Source organism: Centrocercus urophasianus, unplaced genomic scaffold (genome assembly GCF_019232065.1).
Source record: "Centrocercus urophasianus isolate 14NV4802_14NV808 unplaced genomic scaffold, USGS_Curo_1.0 seq_11, whole genome shotgun sequence".
NCBI classification, from domain to species: domain Eukaryota; kingdom Metazoa; phylum Chordata; class Aves; order Galliformes; family Phasianidae; genus Centrocercus; species Centrocercus urophasianus.
The window spans coordinates 1621365-1646516 of record NW_024884253.1 but is presented as its reverse complement, the minus strand read 5'-3'; the positions used below and the strand labels follow the sequence as shown (position 1 = coordinate 1646516).

General features: G+C 41.4%; 1 protein-coding gene across 8 annotated transcripts in view; it reads right to left on the bottom strand.

The window, feature by feature from the left end:
• Nucleotides 1–25152, bottom strand: part of TSNARE1 (t-SNARE domain containing 1) — a 461403-nt gene that overhangs the window by 304804 nt on the left and 131447 nt on the right. For all 8 annotated transcript variants that reach the window (XM_042836518.1, XM_042836494.1, XM_042836540.1 and 5 more), the window contains one exon: nucleotides 2163–2240. In XM_042836518.1, coding sequence (XP_042692452.1) covers nucleotides 2163–2240 — 78 coding nt within the window. The remainder of the gene's footprint in view (nucleotides 1–2162; nucleotides 2241–25152) is intronic.

Here is a 25152-nt window from a genome sequence, read left to right as displayed (position 1 = left end):
AGTTCCGGGCTCCCCAGTACAAGAGAAACATGAACATACTGGTGAGAGTCTAATGAAGAGGCACAGAGCTAATGAAGGGACGAGAGCACATTCACTACAAAGACAGGTTGGAACAGATGACCTCCAGAGCTTTCTTCCAATCACAACCACTCTGTGATCGAACAAATTTCTCGAGCTTCTGCAGTAGGTGGTTATGCCTCACCCCAAGTACTATCAGTCCAATTGCTGCTCTCCACTATCACAAAGGACACAAACAAAAATGCAGCACAACGGCGACTCAACTTTTGCTCCTTGAAGAAGGCTGCCAAACTTGTGGCATGCGAGTAGTTTTCCAGAAGACCATAAATAACATGTTCCTTAAACAACTGTTCGTGTAACGTATCAATCAGTTATTCCTCTTAAAAATAACAACCACCAAAAAAAACAAAAACAAAACCAGAAAACAACCATGAAGTGTCCTTTACCCGTTTTTGCCTTCAACTCATTTAGAATCACGTTGTATGTGTAGCAGAACTACTGAAGAATCATAGACTCATGCAGAGCATCTCTGGAGGTCTTAACATTCTGCTCCAAGCAGGTCCATTTGAAAGCAAGGTCCTACTCCAGCTCTGCATATCTCCAAGAGCAGAGATCCCACAGCCTTCCTGGGCTCTCGTTGCCATGTTTAATCAACCAGATGGTCAGAATTCTTTTCACCACACTGAATTGTGATGTTCTGTGTTTCAGCCTGTGCTTACAGCCTCCCATTCTTCCACTATGAGCACTGTGACAGACGTGGCTCCATCTTTTCAACAGTTACTCTCTAGTTTCCCACTGAAATTAGAATAAGGTCATTGTGAATTCACGTTCTACTTCTGATTCATTAATACTCCCAGCTCTTTTCTTCAAAATGCATTTAAAGCAAGCAAACATCCATCCTGTCTTGTTGTATGGGGTTATTCTACCAAAAGCACAGAAGGAAAGTGTGAAGAATTATTTTTCTTCTGATTTTACAGAAAACCAGGTACCCAAATACCTTCACAGAGCCTACCCAGCACCTGCTTTCACCTTCAACGTCACCTTCTCGGATAGTGGAGAGCAGCGAAATCTGACTGGTGAGAAGTATTTTGGTGCTACAGGTGGTCCTGAAGCTCTGACTCAAGATAAAGATGACTGTCAAAAGCAAACTCATATCTATCAATCCCTTACAGTCATAGAAAAATGTGTGCTCAAACTTGCCTGGCAGATGGAGGCATGACTGTACTGCAGCATGCAAAAATGCTTATAGACAAACAATGCCTATATTTCAGAAGAATTGCTTCCCATCCCCCTTTTAGCAAAGATCCCTTACTAGAAAGATTGAGACCTTTCCCCAGAATATATGGGGAGAATTAAAACAATTTGTGAGACACTAAAATCCTTTCTTTGCATCCCATCCAGCTCTCTTTCTTACCTGATGCTCTTATACACAATCAGACCAGAGACAGAAGCTGATCTGGAGATTCAGAACATCAGCACTCAATGATCTTAAAACCTTGTCTGGCAGCAGTGCTTTAGAACTGGGATACAACAACATTAACTGCTATTCAACATTAGTTTTCACCTATCTGCAAAATGCAGCTCTACATTCTATCCCAGGTGAGGCATGATGAGCTAGAGCACGTCTCCAAAGAAGGGAAGAACTCTGCACCTCCACTGTGTTGGGAGATATGAGGATCATATTGATGACTGAGCATCACTGTTCAATCTTTAGAGTGAAGAGTAATAGAAGAGCTTTGGTGTTGGTGTTTTTATAAGGGAGATAGATGTTTTGCAGGTTGGTATGACAGGCTCTGAACACAGTAGTGCTGTGATACATTAGAAAATGAGCCTGGCTTGTTCCACCTTTCTGCGTTCTAATTCCCTATTGTAACAGATGACACGATTAAAAATAGAAAAGGATGTGGACTCCGTAAGAACTGGAATATATCTGAGCCTGTTTAATGCAACATATGGTGGAATATTTTTACATCTTATAATGAACTGCGTATTGGACATGTGCTGGTGCTCATGAGATGCAGCAGCAAGAAAACTGCATTAATATTTGCTCCCTGACAACAGGAGCTGTCACACACTGTGTACACGCACAGGAACCATCAGCAGGACAGCACACAAACGACCAGGAAACCTCTTATTATACGCACCACTGGAGTTAATTCGGAAGACATTGGCTGAAGTCTCCTGAAAAAGTTCCTGTAGTTCACTGGGATCAATCTGGGTGGCTGCAAAGACAAAAAGAGAGATCTATTAATACTGGAGACCACCATCACTTTGAAAGGGTCTCTAAACTCCCATCACAGCCTCTGAAAGGGGATGACCAGCAGAGAGCATCTGTGATAGAGCTGACACCAAAATATTACTTGTTATATATGCACACGCACAGGTTATGGCAAGGATGATGTGCTGTCACACTCAGCGCAGGGAACTGTCAATATTACCACCTCAAAATGCTATCTGATCACACAGGGAAACACCAGTAACACAGGGCTAGAGCATCATACAAAGAAGACAGATATTTCTTCTCAAAGCAAAATTCTTGTAGGAAAAATAATACTTGCTCGTCTGAATCACAGTGTTGCTTCAACAAGAAGAGGACTGATGGGGAGCCCTGTTCTGTCCCAACAGACAAATCATTTGCTGCTCAGCTGAATGATGTAATAAAACACTGAATCCAAACTCCTGCATGCATGCTCTCTTTAATAAAAATGACGATTAACCATTAATTCATCAGTGTGGGTTCCTCCTCACTGGAAATTTAGCCCAATTAGAGGGTCCAATGGAGCTTTACACAGTGCCAGATCATACAACATGCACTGGAAAGGCCAGATGCCTTTGCCAGAATCATCAGGACAGGAAAGGCAATGATCAGATGTATCAGATATGGCTTACATGGATCAAGGCAGCCTCTGCAGGAATTATTAGCAATTGCAATAGTAATATTTCTGCTCATTTATCAAGTGGACATAGCAGAACTGCAAATGAATGAGAAACTGCAAGCACAATAACACAGACAGGCAGAGCAAGGTCCTGCCTTCAGAAAAGGGAGAGGGAGCAATGAGAAGAAAAAAAACGTTTGGGGCAGGTGGGGGATGGGAGCTCAAAAGTTCTCAGCACATTCATCTTCCTGCACAGCATCCCTGGGATAGGCTTCTCTTATTATTTCTTCCTGATATCCCAACAGCAAGTGTTAAGGAGACAGTGCCCAGAATTGCTAGTGGTGCTGCCCAGGTGACTTCCTTAAGTGCCACTTTGGCCAATGTACCTGAATCTTTCCTACAAGGAGAGCACAGAATAGGACAGAAGATTTGAGTACTTGGTTTAGTTTTAATGTTTTATTTTGTTTGGTTGGTAATCTTCATTCCCCAACATAAAGCCCCATGAAACTACTTGAGGTCCTCCAATGCTTCATCATTGCCAGAGAAAGGTGGGTGTGAGGCTGGACTGAGCTATACTACAGAGAAAGGATGTCTCATGTACCCTTAAAACCTTAAAAAGAGTCATATTTTGATAGACAACAGTCACCACAGGAAGTCGTTTGTCCACTTACACTTTCGGAACAAGGTCTAGAGCAGATTTTCCCACGGTTTAGTCCCATTCGGACCCCACCTTTTGCAGTTTTATGGAAAACTGCTCTACCACAAATGTTGGCCAAGCTCAAAGCACCACAGTCCTTGTCCACTTGACATGCCACAGTGCATTTAAACCACTGCTGTTACTGGCACGCTGCACCTCTGAGCTGAAGCATTACATATACTCAGATAGGAGCTGTAATTCATATTTCCAGGCAGCAGACTGTGACTGCAACACAGTCTGCATCCCTCAACCAGATCTCCCAATGCTGTTAAAATGCCATGCTCTCAACATGCATTTGAAAGAGCAGAACGTCAGCAATAGGGCAAGGCAAAAGCTCTGCATCCTGAACAAAACGAAAAGCCCTCCTAATGCACTACTCAGGATGGCCCTGAGGATACGTCCCTCACCACTAAACCACGTCCCCCAGTGCCACAACTCCAGGGATAGTGACTCCACTACTTCAATGGGAAGCCTGTTCCAATGCCTGACCACACTTTTGGAGAATAAATCCTTCCCAACATCCAACCTAAACCTTTCCAGTCACCACTCAAAGCCATTATCTCTTGTCTATCATCACTAGTTACCCTTGAGAAGAGGCCAACTCCCAGTTCACCACAACCTCCAAGCTGCTACAACCTCCTTTCAGAGAGTTGCAGGGAGTGATACAGTCTCCCCTGAACCTTTTTCTCTCCATGGCAAACAATCCCAGTTCCCTCATCACTTCCCCTAAGACTTGTGCTCCAATTCCCTCATCAGCTTTGTTGACCTTCTCTGGACATAAAGAACACAGAAATGTTAACAGCTGTGAAAACAGCTTTCAGAAGCTTCCATGTTTTGGTATTGTGGGCGATGAAGTAGCATGATAGACATGGACATGTTATAAGAGCCCAACATGGTGCTGCAAGATCTTGAGCAATTCCACTGGGAGGAGAGGCTGAGAGAGAAACCAGGAAGTTTTCCATTGCCTCTCACCCATCCCACATGCAGCAATACTTGTGTGAGACAATTCAGCCCCAACCCAGCCATAAATAAAGTCCTGAATCAGACTGTCAGGTTGACACAAATCCAGAGCATTAAATGGTGTTTAATCAAAGTGCACAGGGTCTTACTGCTAGAGATGTTCCCACTCTTCTCTTTCTACAGCTCCTCCTAAATCAGCTTTCCCAGACACCACTTTCCTACACTTTATATATGGGGCTATATAACACAAGAAATTAGCTTGTGCTTACCTGTCCCCTAGGAATTGCACTTGTTACTAACTAGATCCAGCTTTCATTAAATCACTGAGAAAGGAGCAGAAACAGATAAGATTTTAGATCTTTATAGACAGCAGTGACCTTGGTTTGGGGGAGTTTTGTTTGTTATTTTTAACATAACTCAAATTTCTGGGTTAGTAATATGGCAGTATAGGCTCCATCAGAGGCTATTGCACATCATGGGCATGATATGGCTTAAGTTTGGTTATAAATTTCTAATTGCATAGGGAATGATACTCAGTGATGGAGGTTTTTTGAATGAGGTTTGGTTTTTTGGTTTGTTTCTTTTTTTGGAGGGGGGGAGAGGAGAGGAAAGAAGAGTTTATTTACGTGACTATATCCATTCTTTCCTTAAATATCCATCAGTGTTAAAAGCCCTGAATTTGATGCATTTTTGTCCTGGCCCAGGGATCCTGTGTCCATACGCTCATACGAACTTTGATGAGGAAGTCCCAGATGAAGCATGATGCAAACAAGTCAGGGTTGTAAACTCCTCCAAGTCCTGAATTACAAGAACCAAGCAAGACACAGTACTATATTAATTGTCCCCCTCCACCAAAAATAACAAAGATTGCAGACTTCAATTTATTTCCACATCTAAAATATCTAGCAGAAACCTCCAGGGAAGGAAGGTGGAGGAATGATGTCTTTTAAAATGCCAAGCACACCCAAAAGCAAAAGCAAAATAACTTAAATGCTGCAAAAGACAGAAGCAGCATTCATTTCAGTGCCATACACACCTCTACTTTGTTGGACCTAGATGACCTTTAAGGTTCCTTCCAACCTAAGCCATCCTGTGGTTCTATAATTTTGGAGTTCCTGTAACACCAAGAGAAACAAACATTGAGCAGCACCGTGTGCCCACTGTTGGACCATAAAGGAACTATGTATAAATGTATAAAGTATATATGTATATGTATATATGTATAAAGTAACAACTAGCCAGAAATTTGGGTGCTAATTTGAGAAAGCGGGGTTTGTCCGATTTCCTGCAATTCACTCTACTGCATTTCCCTAATGGAAAAGAGGTGAACTCTGACAGGATGATCTGTGAGTTCGTCCTTAACTTTTTAAGTCTAATCAGGATATATTTATTTTGGCTGAATGCAAGAGGACTCCACAGAATCGCAGAATCATAGAATGGCTTGGGTTGGAAAGGACCTCAAGGATCATCAAGCTTCAGCCCCCCTGCCACAGTCAGGGCCAACAACCTCCACATTTTATACTAGACCAGGTTGCCCAATGAAGTCCTCCTTCAAAGTTTTAAATCTCAATACAAAAACATCAGAGAGACACACATCACCTCCATGCCTCAAATAAGTGTGAATTATATGGAAAAGAAAAAGAAAACAAGGAAAAAAAAGAAAAAAGTAAAAGAAAACCACAACAAAAACACAGAAGTGGATGCAACCTTTGGCTAGAATTTCCACAAACACACTTTTAAAATGCAATGCTCAGAGAATTGTTATCTGATGAAAACGATATTGCATCTGATAAAACAACACTGCATCTGGCTTACAAGTTCTTGCCCTGCCCTTGGACTTTTTGTGTTAGAAAATGCTGCTAGTTCTGGTTGTCTTTTGTTTTCATTTAAGAGAAGAAAAGAAAATAGTAACAGGGATGTTGTTTTAAACTGCTGCTGCCATTCTGAGCTTCCACACATCAAGCAGAAATGTTGTAACTATTCATGGAACACTCAACAGTCCAAGCAGACAAGCAAAACAATTTAAAAACAGCAGCAGAAAGCAAAGCAAAAATACATCTGTACTGCCAAGCTAAGTGAAGACATACCACGACTAAGAAAAAAAGAGAATGCGAGGCACATTTGTGTCTACTAAAAAATTAAATGTCTTTGACTACATAAAGCAAGTGCTAAAATAATACGATTCCCCAAGAAGGAGTGTGAAGTTGCTGATATGCAGTAAATACTTTGCATGCACCAGTGCTAATAGAGGTCAGGGCGACAATGGGGAAAAGGTGACTTTTAATTATGCTTCAGGTTCTGAAAGTTTGCAGTAGAAATATACAGAATTTCGTGTGAAAATCACTTCTTCTCTTCTTCCTTAAATACCAAAAAACAGTTTTCCCGTATTTTCCCCATTTGCAGAAACCCCTTGGCAAGGGAAAGGGCAACCCAACTTACCAAATATTGATTAGCCAATCTATCTATTTCACAGAATAAAAGATTCATAGAATCATTATGACTGGAAAAGATCTATACGATCATGTAGTCCAACCATCCACTTACTGCCCACTGCAGCGGCAGCTAACAATAACATTTCTGATATTTTCCTACCACTTCATGATTCTCCTGCCTTTTCCTTGAAAAGTAATACAGACATCCACATCAGTGCAGCAAAGGGAAATGTTGAGCACTTAAGCCCATGCTTTACCAAAGCAAAGTACATTCACAAATGACGTTGAACTCCTACAGTTACCCAAGGATGCTGATGCCCCATCCCTGGAGGCATTCAAGGCCAGGCTGGATGTGCTCTGGATTTCCTGCATCTGCATTTTGCTCATCGGAAAGATTTATCTGAAGCTGTAACACCACCTTTTGCCAGAAGAAAAAAAGAAAAAGACAGAAGGAAAAAAAAAAACCACCTTTCAGCAGAAAATTACCTGGTATCTAAACTCCACTTCAGCACTTGGAAACTCCTGCAAGGAGTAAGTAAAGTTAAAAAGCAAGCTGTGCTCATCGAATTCAAACCACCCATCCTAAATCCTCAGTTTACCTCCACCAAAAAGGATTATACAATTGGCTTTGCCTGTACTGAAATTCTGCAGCTCAACTCTTTCACAACTTAGACAGATACATCTCACCCATTTACAGCCTTTTCCAGGACAAGGAGATCCATGGGAAGGCTTCAGTTTCCCTCCTGAAGACTTTTCATAGCATTGACCTAAGCTATCCAAGAGACCCTTTCTTGAAGATCATCACAAGAGAAAAAGAGTACATATAAAACAACAATTGTCATAGGTAGAATAAAGAAAATGTCCCAGAAAACACGCTAACAACACAGGCAAGAAATGGTAGATGCACAGCCACAAACACCTACACCCAGCACAGACTATCCTCTAGCATCTAGGACTCATCCAGGACAATCCTTCCCATGGATGCTCTGGTGTCTACAGATTCCATACTAGCATCAAAAGGATCAACCAAAAGCATGTTTTGACAGGACTTTCCTCAAAAAACATGGCTTAAAACACAAGAGAAATGGAAGGGAAGAAAGAAGATTGCGATGTGTCTAATGTCGCAAAGTTGCTCCTGGCATGCATGCTTAGGAGGTTTTTATTTCCTCCTGTCAAAGTTTGAGTGAAATAAGTGATAAAGAGAGATGTAATCAACAATTACACTCATCAAGAAGCACACTTTCCATCAGCATTGGAAAATGTGATGCTGTTTCAGGTGGAAATGCTGTGAAGACCCTGCTACATATTTCTACAGTGACTGGTACAAAAGACATGGGTCTCCTCTGTGTGGGCATAGAAGTTAGAGAGGGTCCACAGGAGAGCCACAAAGATGATCAGAGAGCTGGAGCACCTCCCCTACAAAGACAGTCTGAGCCTGGAGAATAGAAGGCTATGGAGTGACCTCATTGCAGCCTTCCAGTACCTAAAGGGAGCCTACTATCAGGAGGGGAGTCAACTCTTTGAGAGGGTTGATAACAGCAGGACAAGGGGAAATGGTTGTAAGTTGAAGGAGGGAAGATTTAGGTTGGATATCAGGGGTAAGTTCTTTACCATGGGAGTTGTGAGGTGCTGCAGGCTGCCCAGAGATGCTGTGGATGCTCCATACCTGGAGGTGTTCAAGGCCAAGGCCAGGTTGGATAGGGTCACAGGCAACCTGACCTAGTGTTAGACATGGAGCCCTGCATGTTGCACTGGGGTTGGAGCCTGATGATCCTTGAGGTTTATTCCAACCCAAGCCATTCTATGATTCTATCATTCTATGATTCCATGATTCTATGAATTACAGTTTTAACAAATGGGTGGAAGCCAGTGTTTGCATCCATCTTCTTCCAGCTCCCATTCTCACGCACTAGGGTCACTATACTAAAGAACTCAATTACCTTTGGGTTAGTTCAGGATTTCAGTTTGCACTGATGCTCATAAACTTCTGAACTTTTTAATGAAATTGCCTTCCCACAGTGGCCAGCTTCCCCTCATTGTACAAAGCAAAAAATTCCTACAGACTTAGGAATGAATCTTTATCTAAAGAACAGATTTAAAGGAGAGAAGGTATCTCATCTGGGAGAACTCATTTCATCTCACCTATCTGAAAAGGAAATGTAGTTAAGTAGTAAAGCATCTGCCTCCTCTGCTTCTACCCAGGACAAAACCAAGAAGCCATGAGATCAACCTCCCCTCAAAGCTCTGTCTTGAAGTAATCCCCACCTTACCCCTCACCAGATACACTAGCAGGAAGAAATACAGAGCAAATGACACATACAAAAAAAAATCATTTCATAATGGTAATAATCCCAAGTGGTCATGCATTTTTTTCTTGTTCCCTATGAGTTTCCATACATTAACCTTTTGAAATCTTGTGAGATCTGTGCTTCAGTTAACATGACCTCAGAGAAGCAACTGCAGTGTTTGCTCCAAGTGTTCCTGGTAGAACTAGAACATTTTACCTGGAGCTCTTTCAGTATGGCTCTTTCTTAGAAGACCCTAGGAAGAAAGACAATTATATATACAATAAATTAAGAAGAACAATGGAGGCCAAGGAAAGAGGCTATTCAGAGAAGATTTTTCATGTAGTTGAGGTCTAGGGCAATGGGATCAAAATTCTGCAGCTCAGGGACAAGCACCTCTTAGAGAAATAGAAGAAAATAAAGGTGACAGTCAACTGGTAGAGACATTCAACTTCAAAAACTGAATTAAGACACTATTTCATGCATTACTTAGCTGAGTGAAGAAGCCACATGTGTTCTCTGTACTTCTACTTTAAATCAGGCAAGAGAGAAGGCTTTTCCTTCCTCTCCTACAACAGGGGACAACACCCCCACGACTCCCAACATGGCACAATGTTCTCAGCCACCAAAATGCAAATCTACAGAACTCAGAAAGCTGATCAAGAAAACATTAGTTATCTTTTTACAGTGCAATCAAGATACAATCAGATTTGTTTTGCATTATTTCCAGTGTTTTGGGTTTTTTTTGCTCTTTTGTTTCCCTTTCTTTAGTATACATGCTAATAAGCAACTGCTTATTAAGATGAAGGTGACAATCTGTTGTAGATGCACAGCTTGTGCTGGTAACTTGTCAGCCCTGCAGCTTGCCCCGCACATCCTGGAGAGCATGACTGTAGACAGTGCCAGCAAACCAGCTTATGTATATGGAACCTGGCCAAGAAGATGCACTACTGTGCTGATGATATGTTGGTCAGGTTTTCCAAATCACTATGGATATACATCCAGCATTCTTACCTCAGTAGTCAACAAAAATAGCCCCCAAACCCACCCATGAACTAAGGCAAGTGAGAAATACAAATAGAGAATCAAGAGAAGTTATCTCGCCATGAAGAGGATGGAGAAAAGGATGCTAAGGGGAACCTCACTGCATTCTACAACGTCCTGAAGGGAGGCTGTGGTGAAGAGGGGTCTGGCCTCTTCTCCCAGGCAACAAACAGGACCTGAGAAAATGGCCGCAAGTTGTACCAGAGGAGGTTTAGGTTAGACATAAGACTTCTTCTGTCAGAGAGTGGTCAGACACTGGAATGGCTGCCCAGGGAGGTAGTGGAGTCAGCGTTCCTGGCAGTGTTCAAGAGCCATTTGGATGAGGAGCTGCGAGATATGGTTTAGTGCTTGTGGTAGCAATGGTAGTGGGAGGATAGTTGGACTAGATCATTTTGCAGGTTGTTTCCAACCTTGTGATTCTATGATTCTAATATCTAACCTAAACCTCCCCTGTCTCAGATTAAAACCATTCCCCCTTATCCTCATGGAGTACTGTGTCCAGGTGTGGAGCCCTCAGTACAAGAAAGACATTGAGACTTTGGAAAGGGTCCAGAGGAGGGCAACTAAGATGATCAGGGGGCTGGAGCACCTCCCCTGTGAGGACAGGCTGAGGGAGTTGGGCTTGTTCAGCCTGGAGAAGAGAAGGCTGCGGGGTGACCTCATTGCAGCCTATCAATACCTGAAGGGAACCTACACCCACAAGGGGAGTAAACTCTTCAAAAGGGCTGACAACAGCAGGACTAGGGGAAATGGATCCAAGTTGAAGGAGGGAAGATTTAGGTTGGATGTTAGGGGGAAGTTCTTTACAAGGAGAGTGGTTAGGCCCTGGAACGGGCTGCCCAGGGAGGTTGTGGATGCCCCGTCCTTGGATGTGTTCAAGGCCAGGTTGGACGGGGTCCTGGGCAACCTGATCTGAATGTGTGTGTTTGGTGGCCCTGCTAGGCAGGGGGGTTGGAACTACATGATCCTTGAGGTCCCTTCCAACCCGGGTGATTATGTGATTCTGTGATTCTGTGATCCCATCACTATCCATCATCGTGAACAGTCATTGTCACATAATTAATTCAACAGTCATATCTCACAAAAATTTAACAGGAAAAGAACTAATTTTTATCATCTTAAGTCAACTGTTCACCTCCAACTAGCTATTTTTCTTCCTATAACAAATAAAAGGCAGGAACATTTTGTTATTTATGGAAATAGATGTTTTCTCCAGCGGGTATGCAGAGATAAATAATCTGTATCCAGATTTTAGGATAATTTAAAAAGAAAGAGAAAAAATGTAAGGACAAACTAATCAAATAGCCCTATATGGGGGAAAAAAAGAACAACAAATATTTTAACTGAAGCTCATTCTATGATTCCATGATTCCACAATTCCACGATAATTTTAATTAATGAATAATAAATAAAGAGAAAAAATTCACACTACCTTCTAATTTCTACAACAAGAATAACAACAGGTCTTGTTGATTTAGTAGAAGGAAATGCCATTGACTTTTAAGACCATTCACTGGAATGAAAAGCCAATCATTACATGGCAGCAACATGATGGATAAGAGTGAAGCGAGCCAGGTAACTTCTGGGAAGTCACTTTGTGGGATTTTCATCCTAATTCTACTGCTTAAATCTCAACAGAATTAATGTAATTGGGAGAGCAACGGAAGCTTTCCACACAGATATCCATATCTGTAGAGGTGTTTGTGTCCTTGCAGAAGAATTAGGGAGGCTGTTCATATTCTGCGATGGTTAACAGTAAAACAAAATTTTAAATAAAATTTTATGAAGACTAAGTGCAGATTGGAGCCATGCAATGGATTAAGAAGCTGCTACGCTCTGCCAGATTGTAGAATTTTGGCTTTGGTTGGACAGTTTTACAATTAAGAGTTTTCCTCTGTTTTTAAGTAAAGGGGAGGAAATCATTAAAGGTTTTGCATAATTCTAATGCATTACCGTGATGTAGTTGAGGAGCTTATAAATAAAACAAAGCACTTTGATTCTTTCTTTTTTTTTTCAACTGGTAGTGGATTAGGAGAAAGTTAAAAAGACGATTCATTTTTGATTGAAATAAATCAACGTACTGGAAAATACCAATTCATTTGCAAAATTTCCCTATCAAATCCCATTACTTCTTGCCTTCCAAGATGGAAAGTCTAATCATGTTCCTTCTTCATGCTCCAAAGCAACAGCAGAAGTATGCATAAAGGCAGAGCACGTCTGAACTTTTATAAGGATACCCAAATTGTTCAAAAAAAAAGGCAATTAAAGACATTTGACAGATACTTACTTTTTTTAATGATGATGTGGTATGAGTATACAAATAAAACCTTGGTGAAAGCAAGATTTTGTTTTCACTGCTACATTCCCAGGATGGTTTGCAGCACACTGCTAATGCAAACACAGCACAAAGCACTAACAGTATGTGAAAATGCAAAGGAATTGATTGAAAAACAAAGTGAAAAGGATTGATCTCACACTCACTGCACAAACTGTAGGAAATGTAACATGGAAACAGACCAACAGACAGAGAACACAAATCTTTCTGAAATTTTATTATTTGACAATTCACTAGCGATGTAAATGACAAAATAATGTCTTCATATTTTAAATGACTCTTAATCAGCCTCATTTTTTGTCTTATTAATATAGTCAGCACTAATTGCCTTAGAAAGTACCCTTTAAGAGTTCAAGGCTATTAATGAGAAAATTGAGGTGACTGTTTAATTATTTTTTATTTTTTGTTCTGATCTAGTCCATGTGACACGAGGCAGTGGTAAGAGAAAAATTAGCTATGTGAATAAAAGAAAAAGGTTTTAAAAAATTAAACCAAGATGCTTTCTGGTTGAGAATATCCAAGTACTTGTATTTTTTAATGTCCTGTAAATTACGAATTCTATTATCAAAATTGCAATATATAAACTTGAGTACCAAAAAGACACCCGGAACATGTTAGATAGAAGGTTAGAAATAAAACTGAATGAGAATCATAGAATCATAGAATGGCCTGGGTTGAAAAGGACCACAATGATCATCCAGTTTCAACCCTCTGCTATCTGCAGGGTCGCCAACCAGCAGACCAGGCTGCCCAGAGCCACATCCAGCCTGGCCTTGAATGCCTCCAGGGATGGGGCATCCACAGCCTCCTTGGGCAACCTGTTCCAGTGTGTCACCACCCTCTGAGTGAAAAACTTCCTCCTAATATCTGACCTAAACCTCCCCTATCTTAATTTAAAACCATTCCCCCTTGTCCTATCACTATCCACCCTCATATACAGCTGTTCCTCCCCTTGTTTACACGCTCCCTTCAAGTACTGGAAGGCCACAATGAGGTCTCCCCAGAGCCTTCTCTTCTCCAAGCTAAACAAGACCAGTTCCTTCAATCTTTCCTCATAGGAGAGGTGCTCCAGCCCTCTGATCATCTCAGTGCCCTCCTGTGGACCCGCTCCAAGAGCTGCACATCTTCACATCCTTCCTGTACTGGGGGCCCCAGGCCTGGACGCAGTGCTGCAGATAGGGCCTCGCAAGAGCTGAGCAGAGGTGGACAATCATCTCCCTCTCCCTGCTGCCACCCCTTTTTTAATGCAGTCCAGAACACAGTTGGCCTTCAGGGCTGCAAGCACACACTGATGGCTCATGCCCAGCTTCTCGTCCACCAGGACCCCCAAGACCTTTTCTGCAGCCTGCTCTCAAGGGGTTTTTAGCCCAGTGATGGAGATCTGTGTGGAAAAGTTTTATAAAGCATAAGCCTGAGAGAGATGAAGTAAGATCAGTGATGATAACAGGTGTTATTAACACAAAAACAATGCAAGGGCATCATGGTGATGCTGAGTTGATCTTAGTGGTCTTTTCCAACCTTAGTGATTCTATGATTCTATGGTTGGGCTTTCAGTGAGGATGAAATAGCACTGTCACTGCTATTTAAGAGCTGCCTGTGATGTCCTGCGTAGATCTGGTCCTCCTCAGTTTATGGGATCTAGAAGTGATCAGCAGAAGTTGTAGAAATAGCCGGAAGTTGCAGCAATGGCCATAAAATGTCCTGTTTCATCTCACACAACCTATTTCTGCAGTTACTCATTGGGAAGACTATTACAGAAGGCATAGGCTCAGTTGTCTCTCCCTGGGATTCACAAAATTCCTGGTATTTTGAGTTCAAGACCCAGAGAAAGCTTCTTGAAAGCAGTCCTATTGTTCATTACTAGCAAGATGGTCAATGGAGGTAAATATTAAAAAGTTAGTCTCTTTTTTTCCAAGTACAGAGGTGCAAACAGCAACAACCCTTCCTCATCTACTAAGAGAGCAGTAGAGGGGAAGATCATCTTCCTTCCCCTTGCTAATATGAAAAATAAAACAAAAAAACACTTGGCTAATTAGACAATTTCAGGCATAATCTCATGGATCTGTCAATCTATAAGACAATTTCTACACTATACTGAACACAATGCTAAAAAAAAAAAAAAAAAAAAAAAAAAGACAACAAAGAAAAGACAACTTTATGATAACCACGGAAGAAATGTAGTTATTCCATATGTAATGTGATTTGGACAATAAACTTTATACTTCTTTCATGATAAAAAGAAGGGGGGAGGGAAACTGCATGGGTGTTAAACATTAATTATATTGCCCTCTGCATCTCTGTAAAAGCAAGAATATCCATTCTAGGCAAATAAAACAGCAGCATGGGTAACACTACAGGACTTACAGTCCTAACCCAGAGCCTTTCTAAGCAGTTGTGAGACAAAAATTGGTGTTTTGCTCTTTTATTCAGCAGAACTCTGCTCCCATTCTCATTCTCAGCATGACTCACTAAATATTTGCAGACCAGAGTTTGATCCTCGTCTTCATCAAAAAGACTATTATGTGCTTGAACACAGACTTTCTCCCATTCTTCCAAAATCAAACTGAGACACAGGTTGAAGTGTCTGCTGAAAAGAAAAAAAAAAAAAAAAAAAAAATCCATGGCACTGGGATACTGATGAATATGATAAAGTGGAAGTGATAGGAATACAGTGAAGAAAAAGTTGAAATGCAACTTTTTGGACAACTGGCTTATTAGCAAAAGCATTCTGGTTTAGCCAAAGTCACAAATGGAAAACTAAGTAAGCTGGTTTCAGCTATTTATTTTTTTTCTCCTTTCCTTAACCAAAGTTAAAGAATTTATTGCAAGCTTCCAAAATGAAATATTTTGATATTTTGGCTCAAAATTCTGCATATTCTCAACATTTGCCAATGTCTAAAGCCTCCATAGAACAACTACAAAACTAGGAAAAAAAAGTTTACCCAGAATATTTCAAACAGCGCAACTCCTTTTCCTGTTTTGAGACAAATTCTAAACATATTTATCAGCCACGGGGCGGAAAAAAACTTAAAAAGTAAATTAGAATCAATTATTTACAGCTCCCTACTGAGCACCAGTAGCACTGCTCATGCTGAGAGACACGTACATACAAGATACAGTGAAGTGGTAAAAACCCAAATATATCTTAAAAGCGTTTGGTTCCAAGGGCAGAACTCCTAGTGATACACACCCTCCACATGAGCTAATCTTTTAGTCCTTTGAAAATCTCAAGGAATCCCAAAGCAGACATTCTTTTTAGGGCTGTAGCAGCTTTTTTTGTTTGTTTGTTCTAATAAAGGAAGAAATACCATTTTGATCTCTGCCATGTCCATCTTCTCATAGCCTCCAAGTGTATTTGCAAAGTATAACAACCGTTTTGTTGTTTGATGCTCCTTCTGTGACACGTTGCTCTAACGGTGGTCAAGGAAACCTTTCCCATCCATACTTCCTACCAAACATTACAAAAAGAATTAACTCTGTGGTTTTTTGCACACGTACAGCCATTGCCTTTTGCATACACTGCTGCTCATAGGAAACCTGAACAAACAGTAGCATGTTGACTGCAATGGCTATATACATTCTCCTTGACATTAGGACTTTTTCATGGACAAGTGTCAAAGGTGGGTGAGGTTGAGTGTTAAGAAATGGTTCTTCACCAGAGGGTGGTGGGCATGGAACAGGTTTCCCAGGGCAGTGGGCACAATCCCAAAATACCAGAGTTCAAGAAGCATTTGGACAGTGCTCTCAGACAGGGCTTGAATTTAGGGTGCTCCTCTGTGGAGCCAGAAGATGAACTTAATGACCCCTCTGGGTCTCTTACAATTTGTAATATTCTTTGATTCTATGATTCTGTGACCAAAATTTAAAAAACTTAACATTCTAGAAAGAAATGGAACTGCTGCAAAATGCCTGCTTCCTAACATCCCCTCCAGCGCCTGTTGCATCAACCAGCATTAAATAGTTGGACAGAAGCAGCCATGAGCAAAGAGTGAACACTTGACGGGGACTACTCTCAGGTGCCCATCTGGGGATGCCGGATTCCCTTTTCCTTCCTTTCATCTCTTTTTGCTTCCTCCTCCTCTCCTTCACTCCCCCAGCCACTTACTGAATGCTTTTTCCACCTACCAGCTGTAAAGGCAGCAGCAGCTGCCATGCAGATCTCACATAACAGCCCGAGATGTGCCACTTCCCTCCTTAAGAAAAATCCCTTTTTTACTGCTCCTCGAGGAAGGGTAAGCTGAAACCCAAAGGTCTCCATATGTGCCTCCATCCCTTTCAGCAGAATGGTGCATCCCCTGCACCCACAGCTAGCCGCTGCAGATTTCAACCCTGTACTGATGCCTGGAGATGGACCATTTGCTGTAGCTCAAGCAGGGGCAACCACTGACATCTCAGCAGTAGAAACTTGCGTAAAGTCAGAACACTTAGACTGAAAATTCTCAGTCTGTGCTCAGAGGGAGAAGAGGAGACGACAATGAGCACAGAGACAATCCTGAAAGCACATAATATTTCTGGTTGGTATTTTGGCCCCTGGCACACACCTACTATTCAGCAGCAGCCAGTCAGTGTGCTATTAATACTACATCAACTGAAACCAGGGTACAGGGAGGGCAGTGCTGTGCAGTGCTGACTCAAGTGGCAAATAACTGCATGCATTTTGATACACTGGCTAAACACACTGGTGGCTGTGTTGAAAAATAGCGTTTAGCAGCTGAGAATCTGCTCTATTAAATAGTGGTATTGTGCTCTTGGTCTTGGTTTCCAAGGAAATGAATAGGAGGTGTTACTTTTGGAGCAACTTATGTTGGAGCAGCTGAAGTCAACTCCTCTTTACCCAGCGTGGCCCAGGCAAACCAAAAAGTTGGATACCCATGTGTTAACTTCACTCAAAACACATGGAAATCAGAGCGTGGCATTCATCGTAGCCAGCAGCCCAAGGAGTTAACATCAGTTAGTTTAAGCGAATTGATTTCATCTGAAATTCCTGCTGTCTCCACATGCACACACACACACACAAACATCTTTGCAGTTTCTGTAATTAGAGCACACCAAGAGAGAAGCAATTTGTAAGGAGAATGACATGTCTTTCTCAGAAAGGTGTTGAGTGCGTGTCTGTGGGGAAAAAGCCTGCATAGTCAGGAGGAAAATGTCTGTAATGACACCACGAGGCATTAACTAGAAACCTAATTGTTTTTATCCACCTGTCTAACAGAGAACAAAAAATACATATACACAAATATCCACAGATTCCTCTACAACCTGTGCTTAATCAAAGACAAGAGACATGTTAAAATGTAGAGACTGGCCAATACGCTTCAGACTGTAGACACTGTTGATCTTTTTGCACCATAAAGGAAGAAGATCTACAGAAAGAAGCTTGGACTACATTCATACGGATTCATATGTGATTTGCTAACAGCACAGCACACAGAGCTCTGGTCCATCCTCGTATTGATACTGGTCTGGAGTGAGAGTATTTGAAGTCAAACCCACGTGGAGGTGGTCCTCAGCACTCTGCTGTAGGCACCTTTGCTTGAATAGGAGTTAGACTAGATGTACCCAGAAGCCCCTTCCAATCTCAACCGCTCCGTGATTCAGTACGGTTGGAAAAGACCTCTAAGATCATCTAGTTCAACTGTCCACCAGCCACCAACATTGCCCACCAAACCACGTTCCTGTGTACCACATCTACACATTTCTTGAACCTCCAGAGACAGTTGACTCCGCCACCTCTCTGGGCAGCCTGTTCAGGATGTCTGGCTTGAATTGAAAACTACACATAAATTCACTATGTAATCTCAACCAAGTCACCAAACAGCTTTTGGATTCTGAAGATAAGCCGTTCCTGGGGTTAAAAATGGGATGGGGCAGTCCTCCATCCATCCATCATGCAGATAAATCCAGGCAATCTGCGGATGCAAGCAGCTGAATATATGTCAAATTACACTGCAGCAAGTTCTTAGTATACAGATGATCCAGAAAGACTGACAAAATGATCTCATGATCCCTTATAGCTTTAAAATCTAGGCATGTGAGAGCTGAAATAAACAGACAGACAAAAAAATACAACATTGCTTATCGTTAATGCCAAGGCATTCTTTCACCCAAGATCACAAAAAGAGCTAAGCAATAGCATTTCAAAACTTCCAGTCAACTTTTACACCTGTAAACTGGCTACGTACATAGAAAACGAGACATTAAAAAGGAACCTTTTTCAGTAGGAATGTGTCGTTAAAAGCATACGTTGTCCAAATGAGCAAGAATTATGCCTGGGGATTTCCATACCACTGTCTTAAAATTTATTTCAAAAAACAAGTAGAGAATAGGAATGCCAAAATTCCTGTGCCCTTGATAAGAAGTGTGACGCTTACCTTTCTTACACGATTTGGTTTGTTTTAAAAATAAAGTCTATCCTTGCACTACCATCTTAAAATCTTGCCTGCATAAACTGTTTTAAGGCTGTTAATTCAATCCAAGCTCTATTGCAGTTGGTTTGTCCTTACACAGGAGCTAGCAGCTTAATGCTCAAGCTCAATAGCCACAAGCAAGATTCATGCTACAGGTAGCGTATTGCACATGATATTTAAAGCACCAGTATTTAGTGTTGCACTGTAAGCCACAGCATAAGGAAAGGCACAACGCTATCTCTTTTTATACACTATGCTCCCATCACGTTGTTACTATTTAGTACAGCAATGAAGAATCTCTCCCAAGATCTTGGGAGAGTTTTACATACTTCCCTATCTCAGACCAACATAAAGAATCACTACAAATTCTTCTGCTCACTGAAAAGAGGTTCACAGACCAGGCTGGTGACCAAATCATCCTTGAACTCTTCCATTCCAACCCTCAGGACATAGAACCTGTCTTTAAGGTGCTCCAGATGACCCCGAAGGATGATCATGCACTGGTACCTGATTACACAGCACAGACTTGATTTTTATAGCTAGGATAAAGTCTGTTTTTCTTGCACTGATGCAAAAGATCAGGAGGCTGACAGTGGGGCTGGGATGTGGGGTCAGATTATCCCTGAAACAGCTGCTGATTTTATTCCAAATGGTGCAACCTCAAGTACAGCATCACTGTACGGCCCATACAAACCTCAACCAAATGCTGTTCTTTCTAGGGAAAATGCATGCAGATCCAGAAGAAGCCTACCAAGATTTCACGTCCCTTACTTAGCTATCATTTATTTGCACCTGCTCTTCATTTGTCTCATGAGGGTAAAAAGCAGCCCAACTGGGAAGAAATGTCTGAGCTGCAGAGAGCAGCAATTGAGTACAATAATGAAGAGTATCCACATCACCAATACTTTAAAGTATTCCTGGAAATACTGGAAAGGAACACTTGAAGTTCTCCATGCCCGTGTGCTTCCAGTTGGTACGGCCATCCTTGCCCATATGACTGGGAGTCAGGAAGTGACCCCCAACCCTAGGTCTGGCAGCCTCCCATTGAGCAGCATTCAACTCAGAAAGCAGCCTGCACGCCCAAAGAGAGTTGAAACACAAAGGGAGGAAGAAGCTAGCTCAAATAAATGGATAATTGCCATTTAATTCTTGTGTATTAGATTTGGCAATACTTGCATTATAGTTAAGTCAATAAAACAACTTGGACTTGAGCTTGATTTGACAATGGGACAGACCAATCAATCTGTCTGAGAAGCAAGTTCCCAGCCCTACAAGGGGACCTCAGGGTGAGGGCAAAAGAAAAGCCACTCCAGGTCTTCTATGTGCCAAAATCAGTATTCAACTAAGATACCACTCATGGTTTTGCTAGACTAGGCAGCCTTGTTCACAGATGAACACAGCCCCTCTGTTATTCCCCTGAGTTTAGGAACACAGAGAAATCCAAACCACCCATGTGCTGCTTATTCCCACAGCTCAGTTATGCTCTACAGCAACGACCAGCCACTCGCTAGAGCAGTGATGCTGTGCCGAGTGTGTCTGCCCGTTATGAACACAATTTAGGAGGCAAGCCCATATAAAAGATTTGCTGTCAGGCTATTGCCTCAAGAGAGCTAATTAAAGCTGCAAGAGAGAGCTGAAAATTTCCCTCTGCTGACTGCTTCACAGCTTGTCACCCCAACCCAGCCACTGAGCACAATGTGCATCGGCAGAAGGTGCTGCGCTGGAAAGGATGGACATGGAACCCACCCCGACAGTGATCAACAGGGAAGGCCAGTGTAGGAGCAACCATTTTAAATGTCTGAAATCTATAAACAAAAATATAATATAAATCTATACTTAAAAAGTCTAAAAATAAGTATGTTTTCCGGCTGTGATGTCAATAGATATAAAGTAGCTCATCTTGTTTACATGTAGAGCTCACTTTCTTTGAAACATACAACATTTTTGGGATTTGGCAAGCTACAGCTTTCTTTGGGATGGGCAAATCCTCCTTCCATTGTAACACAGAGCAAGCCATTGGAGAAAACCAGGTGAAACCACAGTTTATCTAGGCAGCAACTCAACCAAAGAAGAGATGTGCATAACTTCATATTACACTATTACACACAGTATTCTCTTCATTACATTATACACAGCTGCTCTAATGACTGGAAGGATATCTGTCTATTACAATCACTGTAATAAATTAGGAAAAGCAGGACAGAAAACCATGTGAAATTGTGTTGGGTCAGAATACAGCCAGACTGCACTGTCTCTCAGGCTCTATACTCTGACAAGCATGGAAGTCCCTGGAGATAATGACATTGGTTTCAGTGGATTTAACATCCATAGGACACAGACTCTTGCACCATAACAGTATTTACCCATATGGATTGACACTGCCCAGATACAGTAAAGACTGAGAAACAATCACATTCATCCCCAGTGCTCACATTGAAAGCCAATCAATCAATCAATCAGTCAAACAAGCAGAAATCCAGCAATGTAACAATTCATTTTAGATTAAGAAAATATCTAAAGTCTTTTGTTTGTTAGCATTAGAATGTTAGTGGTAATTCTTCATCTTACAGTAGTTATATGCATGTCATGTGGCTGTGTATACACCCTGATACACGTAAAATATGCTTTACTGCATATTACAATTTCATTGCAAATATTTTCCTGAGATACCCTAGAATGAGAGCACATTAAAAGCACCTGCTATTAAATCTTTGCTAAAACCTCCACATTTCTCATGAAATTCCAAAGTGTGCCGTTAATGAAATTGTTGAGTTTTTAATGTACGTGTCACTTTGATGAATGCAGAACATCATTTCCATAATGTCTTACATGTTTCACGCACTTCTGGGTATTATACCATCTCCTTGATATTCCACGAAAACAGATTATTAGCACAGGCAGGAAGGAAAACAGAATCATGGAGCCATACATGTTTACAGAGTATTTGTTTCAAGGTAAGAGTTACAGTGCAAAACTTCCCAAGCTCTTGCTCTGTTCTCCAATCATTAGATTAATACTTTCCAATCTTTGAAATAATTTAATTAAATTGATCAGCAGATGAAAAGTAATGCTGCACCACCGAATCTAATTACACTGCAAGTTTATCCTCTGGAAATCAAGAAAAATATATATTTCTTCAAGAAAAGACAGTTATTTATTTTTTTCTGACAGAGGAAAAGACAGAAGAGAAAAAAAAAGGCAATCAGTTCTGCTGATAACGTCTCTCTTTTGTCTCCCCACCCTCCCTCCCAAATGACAATGCTTGCCTGGCTAAGTAATAACATAATAAGCATTTCGCAAAGCTAATCTTCCAGTTCTGAGCTGTCTGAGGCACTTTGTCCCTTCCCACCCCTGCCACTGTGTAGCAAAACAACAGTGCCTTTGTAAAAATGACAGCAACAATAATAATTAAAAAAAAAAAAACAATTGGAGGGGATGTCCTCTACTGCATTGAAAACTACTGGGAAGAGATATAAAAATTCAGACTTTCGTATCTTAATCTGGGGACTTACAAATGGTTTCCCTTCCACCCCTACCCCATATAAATATTAATCCTCTAAGTCTGATGGAAGCTTTTTGCAAAAGGAGGGATGCTGAGGGGCAGGTAAGCCACACAAAGCAGGATGCAACAAAATAATGTATGAAGAGTATATCCACTTTGTTGCCACTGCAGCTACCATGGCTCTAATCATGCAGCACATTCTTGCTATAGAGGCATGCACAGACACATAGTAAAATACTGTGATTGCAGACAAGGCTATCATGTCTCCTGCTGGCTTTTTTGACAAAGCATAAGAATATCATGCTAAAACGTATTACTGCAGTCAGCACAGCACTGAACACTGCTACTGTCAACTAGTGCAAAAATGTGAACTATTAAACATTTAACTGAATATGTACGACTTCTGAACGAGGCTTGCTCAATTAACATTTTACTGCAGCACCCTCCAGGGCATACTGTCTTGCTAATTAAGTATTTCCTCTCCATCCCCTTACTGAGAACAGGCTGTTTTTATTCTGCCTTTGCTCCTGGTCAAAGAGCAAATGGAGGGGAGCAGTAAGAGAGGGAGAAAAGGAGAAAAACCTTTCTTTGGCTGACTCACACCTTCCCTAGCAGCTCCTGATCCTGTGATATTCCTTAAAGGCATTACTATACCCAATCTCCTGCATTAAGTGGATATGGGTTGTGTGTCCACACCAGGAAAGCTCTTGACACAAGGGGTTGCTCAAAAGATGAGTGGCCAAGAACTGATTCAACTGACCTACAAAAGAAGAAAAGGCACACTGGGGCAGATCAAAGGTTATCAGCAATGATGAACAGCAGATGAAACAGCAGAAAGTTTAAGGTGGAAAGCACATGTGCTACTGTGCAAGTACCAGCCACTTGTATCTTGGGGAGTTCTAGAGCAAGAAGCGCTCTCTGTGGTTTAGTCCACCAAGGCTTAGTCTCCACTTGAAGCCGTGCACACAATGACAGAAGAGTTGCTCTTTGAGGATCCTCTCCTTCTCTTTGATCTACACACAGCACCTCCTGCTTTCACATGAAGTGTGGAGACCAAACATGATTTATTCTTCACAAACATGTCATGGGCTCAGTATCAGAAAAAAGCATAAAGTTGGTATCAAAAAACAGTTTGTGCAGAGAACTGCTTTGTTAATGAAATATCATTGCAGCAGAGCCTGTAGATTTAAACATTTCAGGGTGGGAAAAATAAATGAAAGAAAGAATGAAAGAAAAAGGTTTGAAACATGAAAGCTCTCCATTGTTTTTTCTAACACCTCTACTATATTGCTACACCTCTGCACACACTTGGTTGAGTGAACCTTAAAGTCACCTGAAAGAAGATGACTCAACATCTTTCTGAGCCAAAAGGTCAACAGTGCAAATCCTAACTGAGCAACCTACTCAATGAATCATAAAAAGGGAAAAGAGGCTCTCTAGGTCAGCTAGCTTCTTCCCAAGGAGGGATATAGCACAGAAATCACAGAATAAAGAGTAAGCCGAGTTGGAAGGGATGTAGAAGGATCACTGAGTTCAACCCCTGGCTCCACAGAGGACCATTCAAAATTCAAACCCTACTTTCTGAGAGTGGTCTCCAAATGCTACAAGAACTAAGGCAGCTTGGGGCCATGACCACTGCCCTGGGGAGCATGTTCCATGACCATCACCCCCTGGTGAAGAAACTTTTCCTAACCATCCAGCCTGACCCTCTCTCATACAGCTTCATGCCACTCCATATACCTGTTCCAATTGCCTACTCTTGTTTTAATGCTATTCAAGGAGCAAAGGTTGTTAATCATTTTTTAAAAGACTATTTCAGTATTTCTGTTTAACACATCCAAGCAATCATCTATTTATTTTCAGTGCAGACAGGAGAATGACAGTAATCTCTCTAGAGAAGGCTGAGTTTGCTTTAGGGCCTTTGTTATTAATTGGCCTTAACATTTTTATTTTGGTGTTCTCAAAAAAAAAAAAAAAGAAAAGAAAAAAAGAAAAACACCGAAGACTGTGCCTTATGTGCTAAGTGCTAGAATTAATTTTAACTCTTTAAACACTATTGCTAAGAAGTCTGCCACGGTTCTCTTGGTAGCTCAGATGTATCCCCTCCAAAAGATGAGGCACATCCTTATATTCATCACATGCACCTTCTTCTTTCGCACGCAAGACCTGAAAGCAGTTATCTCCATATCTACAAAATTGGTAACTCAGCTTCTCGAAGTCTTACAGAGAAAAAAATTGAAGAAGTATTGTCTAGAGATCTACAAGCCAAAAACTCCCAAATTTTATTGCTGTCTGATAGTATCTCAGAAAATTGATTCACTTCCCTGTAAGCTGGTTACTGCATTCATAAAGCACTGATGATAATCAATACTGGACTATTGCTCTGGGGTGGCATGAAGGTTAAATTCACTAATGCTTGCAGAGTGGCTGAGATGTTTGGATGCGAGGCACTAAGCATGGGCAAATTATTATTAGTTATTCTCACTGGAGCAGACCATAGTTTCACTACTGCTACTTCCAGATGTGCGTTCTACAGTCAGTATAGGCGCAGCTCACACCTGCACTGCCCAGATCCTATATGTGTAGTTGGCTATAC